Source organism: Hypanus sabinus, unplaced genomic scaffold (assembly GCF_030144855.1).
Source record: "Hypanus sabinus isolate sHypSab1 unplaced genomic scaffold, sHypSab1.hap1 scaffold_1383, whole genome shotgun sequence".
NCBI lineage: Eukaryota > Metazoa > Chordata > Chondrichthyes > Myliobatiformes > Dasyatidae > Hypanus > Hypanus sabinus.
In genome coordinates, this window is record NW_026779455.1 from 22,501 (window position 1) to 30,368 (window position 7,868).

At 56.8% G+C, this 7,868-nt stretch overlaps 1 protein-coding gene across 1 annotated transcript in view; it reads right to left on the bottom strand.

Moving 5' to 3' along the window:
• Positions 1-7,436, bottom strand: part of LOC132386910 (keratin, type I cytoskeletal 17-like) — a 22,820-nt gene extending 15,384 nt beyond the window's left edge. The window contains exons 1-3 of the mRNA XM_059959267.1: positions 6,696-7,436; positions 5,562-5,644; positions 3,345-3,501 (exon numbers count right to left, since the gene is read on the bottom strand). Coding sequence (XP_059815250.1) covers positions 3,345-3,501; positions 5,562-5,644; positions 6,696-7,154 — 699 coding nt within the window. The 5' untranslated portion in view covers positions 7,155-7,436. The remainder of the gene's footprint in view (positions 1-3,344; positions 3,502-5,561; positions 5,645-6,695) is intronic.
• Positions 7,437-7,868: the final 432 nt, after the last annotated feature.

The following is a 7,868-nucleotide window of genomic DNA, read 5'->3' on the forward strand; positions in this document are numbered from 1 at the left end:
CTCCTCTCCCACCCACCTTCCCCCTCACCTGGTCTCACCTGTCAGCTTGTCCTCCTCCCCCTCCCCCACCCACCCACCTTCCCCCTCACCTGGTCTCACCTGTCACCTTGTCCTCCTCCCCCTCCCCACACACCCACCTTCCCCCTCACCTGGTCTCACCTGTCACCTTGTCCTCCTCCCCTCCCCCACCCTCCTTCCCCCTTCACCTGGTCTCACCTGTCATCTTGTCCTCCTCCCCCTCCCCCACCCACCCACCTTCCCCCCTCACCTGGTCTCACCTGTCAGATTGTAATCCTCCCCATTGTACTCATTGAATTGAGAAGGAATTTGATCTATTTGAGAGGACCCAGAGCAGGTTCCAAGAATGAAAGGGTTAATGTATGAGGACTGTTTGAAGGCTCACTGGATTTTATAAGAATGAGAGGTAATCTCATTGAAACCTCTCTAGGACCATAGGATACAGATAGAGTAGATGTGGAGAGGATGTTTCTAATAGTGGGGGAGTCTAGGACCAGAGGACACAGATAGAGTGGATGTGGAGAGGATATTTCCTATAGTGTGGGGAGTCTAGGACCAGAGGACACAGATAGAATGGATGTGGAGAGGATGTTTCCTATCGTGGGGGAGTCTAGGACCAGTGGACACAGATAGAGTGGATGTGGAGAGGATGTTTCCTGTAGTGGGGGAGTCTAGGACCAGAGGACAGAGATAGAGTGGATGTGGAGAGGATGTTTCCTGTAGTGGGGGAGTCTAGGACCAGAGGACAGAGATAGAGTGGATGTGGAGAGGATGTTTCCTGTAGTGGGGGAGTCTAGGACCAGAGGACAGAGATAGAGTGGATGTGGAGAGGATGTTTCCTGTAGTAGGGTTGTCTAGGACCAGAGGACACAGACAGAGTGGATGTGGAGAGGATGTTTCCTGTAATGGGGGAGTCTAGGACCAGAGGACACAGACAGAGTGGATGTGGAGAGGATGTTTCCTATAGTGGGAGAGTCTAGGACCAGAGGACACAGATAGAATGGATGTGGAGAGGATGTTTCCTGTAGTGGGGGAGTCTAGGACCAGAGGACAGAGATAGAGTGGATGTGGAGAGGATGTTTCCTGTAGTGGGGGAGTCTAGGACCAGAGGACAGAGATAGAGTGGATGTGGAGAGGATGTTTCCTGTAGTAGGGTTGTCTAGGACCAGAGGACACAGACAGAGTGGATGTGGAGAGGATGTTTCCTGTAATGGGGGAGTCTAGGACCAGAGGACACAGACAGAGTGGATGTGGAGAGGATGTTTCCTATAGTGGGAGAGTCTAGGACCAGAGGACACAGATAGAATGGATGTGGAGAGGATGTTTCCTGTAGTGGGGGAGTCTAGGACCAGAGGACACAGATAGAATGGATGTGGAGAGGATGTTTCCTGTAGTGGGGGAGTCTAGGACCAGAGGACACAGATAGAATGGATGTGGAGAGGATGTTTCCTATCGTGGGGGAGTCTAGGACCAGAGGACACAGATAGAGTGGATGTGGAGAGGATGTTTCCTGTAGTGGGGGAGTCTAGGACCAGAGGACAGAGATAGAGTGGATGTGGAGAGGATGTTTCCTGTAGTGGGGGAGTCTAGGACCAGAGGACAGAGATAGAGTGGATGTGGAGAGGATGTTTCCTGTAGTGGGGGAGTCTAGGACCAGAGGACAGAGATAGAGTGGATGTGGAGAGGATGTTTCCTGTAGTGGGGGAGTCTAGGACCAGAGGACAGAGATAGAGTGGATGTGGAGAGGATGTATCCTATAGTGGGGGAGTCTAGGACCAGAGGGCACAGATAGAGTGGATGTGGAGAGGATGTTTCCTGTAGTAGGGTTGTCTAGGACCAGAGGACACAGACAGAGTGGATGTGGAGAGGATGTTTCCTATAGTGGGGGAGTCTAGTAGCCGAGGCACAGTTAGAGTGGATGTGGAGAGGATGTTTCCTGTAATGGGGGAGTCTAGGACCAGAGGACACAGACAGAGTGGATGTGGAGAGGATGTTTCCTGTAGTGGGGGAGTCTAGGACCAGAGGACACAGATAGAATGGATGTGGAGAGGATGTTTCCTATCGTGGGGGAGTCTAGGACCAGAGGACAGAGATAGAGTATATGTGGAGAGGATGTTTCCTATAGTGGGGGAGTCTAGGACCAGAGGACACAGATAGAATGGATGTGGAGAGGATGTTTCCTATCGTGGGGGAGTCTAGGACCAGAGGACACAGATAGAGTGGATGTGGAGAGGATGTTTCCTGTAGTGGGGGAGTCTAGGACCAGAGGACAGAGATAGAGTGGATGTGGAGAGGATGTTTCCTGTAGTGGGGGAGTCTAGGACCAGAGGACAGAGATAGAGTGGATGTGGAGAGGATGTTTCCTATAGAGGGGGGAGTCTAGGACCAGAGGGCACAGATAGAGTGGATGTGGAGAGGATGTATCCTATAGTGGGGGAGTCTAGGACCAGAGGGCACAGATAGAGTGGATGTGGAGAGGATGTTTCCTGTAGTAGGGTTGTCTAGGACCAGAGGGCACAGACAGAGTGGATGTGGAGAGGATGTTTCCTATAGTGGGAGAGTCTAGGACCAGAGGGCACAGATAGAGTGGATGTGGAGAGGATGTTTCCTGTAGTAGGGTTGTCTAGGACCAGAGGACACAGATAGAGTGGATGTGGAGAGGATGTTTCCTGTAGTGGGGGAGTCTAGGACCAGAGGACACAGATAGAGTGGATGTGGAGTGGATGTTTCCTATAGTGGGGGAGTCTAGGACCCCAGGGCACAGATAGAGTGGATGTGGAGAGGATGTTTCCTATGGTGGGGGTGTCTAGGACCAGAGGACACAGATAGAGTGGATGGGGAGAGGATGTTTCCTGTAGTGGGGGAGTCTCAGAAAAGGACAGAGTTGAGAAGAAATTGATAGAGATTCAGCCAGAGAGTGATGAATCTGTGGAATTCATTGCCACAGACGGTTGTGGAGGCTGAGAGATTGGGTATATTTAAAGCAGAGGTTGATAGGTTCTTGATTGGTCAGGGTGTCGAGGGTTACGGGGAGAAGTCTGGAGAATCAGCCATGATGGACTGGTGGAACAGGATCGATGGGCCGAATGGCCTAAACGGCCCTACGTCTGACCACCTTATTGGACCGTGCTGGGGAAGGAAGAGTTTTTCTCGGGAGTGCAGGGAAAGCTGTTTGGAAAACTGCCCTCCAGGGAGTGGACTGCATCCTCCGTCATTCCTACCGATCCTCATGCTCCTGACATCAGGTGCGGTCTCTCACCGGAGAGGCCGCGTCCAGCGGTCACCCCCCCCCCCGCCCCCCTCGTCCGGCTTGTCCCTCCACTCACGTCCTCGTGGCTCTTCCTGAGGTAGGTCTGCTCTTCCTTCATGGCTTGGATTTGCGACTCCAGGTCAGACCTGACCAGCGTCAGCTCGTCCAGGACTTTGCGCAGCCCGCTGATGTCCATCTCCACCCCGCGTCTGATGGCCAGCTCCGACTCGTACCTGCAGGGCGGGCGGAGGGAGCGGTTTCATCGCGGCCGCCTCCAGTCGCGGTTTACCTTTCCCCCCCCCCCCCGGGCGTCCGCGATCCGTCCGCGTCCCACCCAGGCGCTGTCTGGCCTCTCAGTCACCGAGCGATCAAGCTGAGCTCAGGATCGGGCAGACCAGATGAAGCAGAAGGTACATCTCAGAGCCGGCTGGAGGTGTAGCGGTAAACTTTTTCACCCAGAGAGTGGTGGATCTGTGGAATGCTCTGCCCCACAAGGCAGTGGAGGGCAATTCCCTGCATGCTTTTCCAGAGGGAGTTAGATAGAGCTCCTAGACATAGCGGAGACAAGGGATATGGGGAGAAGGCGGGAGTGGGGTACGGATTGTGGATGATCAGCCATGATCACAGTCCTTCCTGATGGTTGAGGGGTAATAACTGTCCCTGAACCTGCTGGTGTGGGTCCTGAGGCTCCTGTACCTCCTTCCTGATGGTTGAGGGGTTATAACTGCCCCTGAACCTGGTGGTGTAGGACCTGAGGCTCCTGTACCTCCTTCCTGATGGTTGAGGGGTAGTAACTGTTCCTGAATCTGGTGGTGTGGGTCCTGAGGCTCCTGTATCTCCTTCCTGATGGTTGAGGGGGTAATAATTGTGGGAGGGGCTCTGCAGCAAGAGGAGAGCAAGGTCTGGATGGTTGATGTCCTTGATGATGGATGTTGCCTGCCTGGGTCAGCATACCCTGTAGATGTGCCAAGGGAAGTCAAGGCACTCAGAGGGAGCAGACTGAGACATTCAACCAGGCAGTGGGAAATTCCCTCCACCCTGCTCTCCCTCTCCAGTTATCAATGCATTGCCAGTGCCCTGACCCAGGAACCCAAGAGATTTCTCCAAATGCTGGAAATCCAGAGCAACAAGCACAAAGTGCTGGAGGAACTCAGCGGGTCAGGCAGCGTCTGTGGAAATGAATAAACGGTCGGCATTTTGGGCCGAGACCCTTCATCAGGACCGGGAGGGGAGGGGGGAAGCAGCCAGACTGAGAAGTTGGGGCAGAGGGGAAGGTGGACAAGTCAGAAGATGGTAGATGAAGCCAAGTGGATGAAGTGAGAAGTTGGGAGGAGTTTGGTGGAAGAGGGAAAGGGCTGGAAAGGAAGGGATCTGACAGGAGAGGAGAGTGGACCGTGGGGGAAAGGGGAGGAGGAGGGACACCAGGGGGAGGTGATGGGTGGGAAAAGTAAAGGGCTGGAGAGGAAGGAATCTGACAGGAGAGGAGAGCGGACCGTGGGAGAAAGGGGAGGAGGAGGGACACCAGGGGGAGGTGATGGGTGGGAAAGGTAAAGGGCTGGAGAGAAAGGAATCTGATCGGAGAGGAGAGTGGACCGTGGGAGAAAGGGAAGGAGGAGGGACGCCAGGGGGAGGTGATGGGTGGGAAAGGTAAAGGGCTGGAGAGGAAGGAATCTGATCGGAGAGGAGAGTGGACCGTGGGAGAAAGGGGAGGAGGAGGGACACCAGGGGGAGGTGATGGGTGGGAGAGGTAAAGGGCTGGAGAGGAAGGGATCTGATTGGAGAGGAGAGTGGACCGTGGGAGAAAGGGGAGGAGGAGGGACACCAGGGGGTGGTGATGGGGGGGAAGGTAAAGGGCTGGAGAGGAAGGAATCTGACAGGAGAGGAGAGTGGACCGTGGGAGGAAGGTAAGTCGGAGGGGCACCAGGGGGAGGTGATTGGCGGGCGAGGAGAGCAAAGCGAAGGGAGAGGGGAGGGGGAGAAAATTACTAGAATTTAGAGAAATCGATGTTCATGCTATCAGGTTGGAGGCTAACTAAACTGGAATGCGAGGTGTTGCTCCCCCAACCTGAGAGGGGCCCCATCGTGGCAGAAGATGGGGGGGGGGGCGCCTTGGACCGACAGGTAGGATGGGGGAATGGGGACCGGAATTGGAGTGGAGGGGAAATGTCGGGAGAAATCGACGACACCCCCCACACAGTGTGGTCACTGAGAAGGGAACGGACAATTCAAAGGGAGATTTGGTGCGGGGCGCCCGCAGAACTCTGCCCCCCCACCACCCCCGCCGCCGACTCACTTGGTTTTGAAGTCGTCCGCGGCCAGCTTGGCGTTGTCGATCTGCAGCAGGACCTTGGCGTTGGCCAGCGAGGCGGCGTTGATCTGGAAGAATACGGAAGGCATTTCACCTGTTTCTGAACCGGGGGTGGGGGGCAACAGAGAAGAGTGCAGAAGGACCTCAGTAAATCAGGCGGGGCCCATCGCCTGTTCTTCCCCCCGCACCTCCCCCCCCCCCGACCTTGTTACTCAGGCCGGGGGTAGGGGAGTGGAGGCATTGGGAACACTTAAGAAACTCTCAGACAGACCCGTGGTTCAGAGGGTCCAGGGGACGGACAACAGGGAGGCCGTCCCGTCGGACTCGGTCCGAGTCTGGTCACCGGACTTTGGCCAAGTTCCCTGGAGAGCGTCACCGTCTGGTCGGGGAGTGGGGTGCGGTGGGGTGGGGGACTACTGTCCAGGATCGGGAAAAGCCACAGCCGGTCAGCTCCATCACGGGAGGGGGCCTGATTGTCAGGTTGTTTTTTTTTAAACACGGAGTTGGGAGGGGGGTGGGGGCTGTGGAATGTGCTCCCGGTGTGTGTGTGTGTGTGTGTGTGTGGGGTGGGGTGGGGGGGGGCCGGTGGTGGTAAAGGCAGATACATTTAAGAAACTCTGACACGGGGGCACATGAATGAATGTGCAGAAGGGAAGGGCTAGTCCGATCTTAGAGGAGGTTGAAAGGTTGAAAGGCCGAACGGCCTGTAATGCCCTGCGCCCCTCGGTCAAATCATCCCAGACTGCCTTCGTCCCCGTTGCTGTCAATGGGATGTGGCGTGGGGGCCAGAATGGTCCATTGGGAAGGAGCCCGTCTGCCTGCACCGGATCGGATTGGAGGAAGCCAAGGGGAAGGTGCAGAAAGTTGGGAAGAAATTTAGCCGGCTCACGTGGCCTCCATCATTTAGCCCCCCCCCCCACCCCACTCCGCCCCCCATCAGCCCTCTGCTCATAGCTACCATCAGGGGAGAGGTGGTACAGGAGCCTGCACACACACACACACACACACACACGCTCAACATTGTAGGGAGTTCCTTCTCACAACCTCCTTTTGCCGCAGGACCCCAAAAGGATACTGAACCGGATTGTGAATGGCGAGTCTGGGGGTGGACTGACTGACCTGGGCTCGGAGGTCGTGGATGGTCTGCCAGTAGGAGCCCAGGTCTTTGGTGGTGGCCGGAGACCGCTTCTCGTAGAACTCCCGGATCTGGAGCTCCAGCTGGCTGTTGGACTTCTCCAGGGCGCGCACCTTCGCCAGGTAGGTGGCCAGCCGGTCGTTCAGGTTCTGCATGGTCAGCTTCTCGTTGATGGCGAACGGCTCCAGCATCCCCGAGCTGTAGCCGCCCGAGTAGAAGCCGCCGCCGCCGCCGCCGCCGCCTTTGGCCGAGCCGTAGCTGGAGGTGGAGATGCGGCTGCCCCGGGTCGAGGCGCCGTAGACGCTGGCGGCGCGCCGGGTCTTGGTCGAGCCGCCGCCCGCCACGCTGCTCCTCACCGTGCGGGACGAGCTGCCCAGGATCACCGAGCCGGCCCTGCGCCCGGCTCCCGCGTAGCTTTGGCTCGAGTAGGCGGAGAAGGACATGGTCGGCCGGGATGGAGTCTCAGCACTCGAGTTGTGCCCGGGACCGAGGATCCGGTGGACGTTAAGTACAAGATCTCCCGGTGGGCGGTCCTGGAAGTTTCCCCCACGTTGCCCTGCAGAATGCGAACGGTCAGGTTCGAGACCGCGACGGGGGAATCGGGAGCGATGCCGGAATGAGCCCAGTGTTCCGTCCGGTGGAGCAACATACCAAGGGAGTGTTGCTGCCTCAGGCTCCCCAGTGGAATGTCAACAATTTGTTTGCAGGACTTGCGCCCATGCACAGAAAGATCCAATCTCCCCAGGCGACTGACTCAAGGCATCCCACCTAACCTGGAGTCAAGAGCGTCGATTTCTCCAGCTCCCTGTTATTTCTGCCCCCCCCCCCCTCCACCTTCCCTCTTGCCCCATCGCACACTCTGTCTCCTTCTTCTCATCATCCTCTTCCCATCTTCACTTCATCTTCCCCTGGTGTCCTCTCTTTCCTCCCTTCCTCCCACGGTCCACTCTCCCCTCCTGTCAGATCCCTTCCTCTCCAGCCCTTTACCTCTCCCACCCATCACCTCCCACTGGTGTCCCTCCTCCTCCCCTTCCTCCCACGGTCCGCTCTCCTCTCCGATCAGATCCCTTCCTCTCCAGCCCTTTACCTCTCCCACCCATCACCTCCCCCTGGTGTCCCTCCTCCTTCCCTTCCTCCCACGGTCCGCTCTCCTCTCC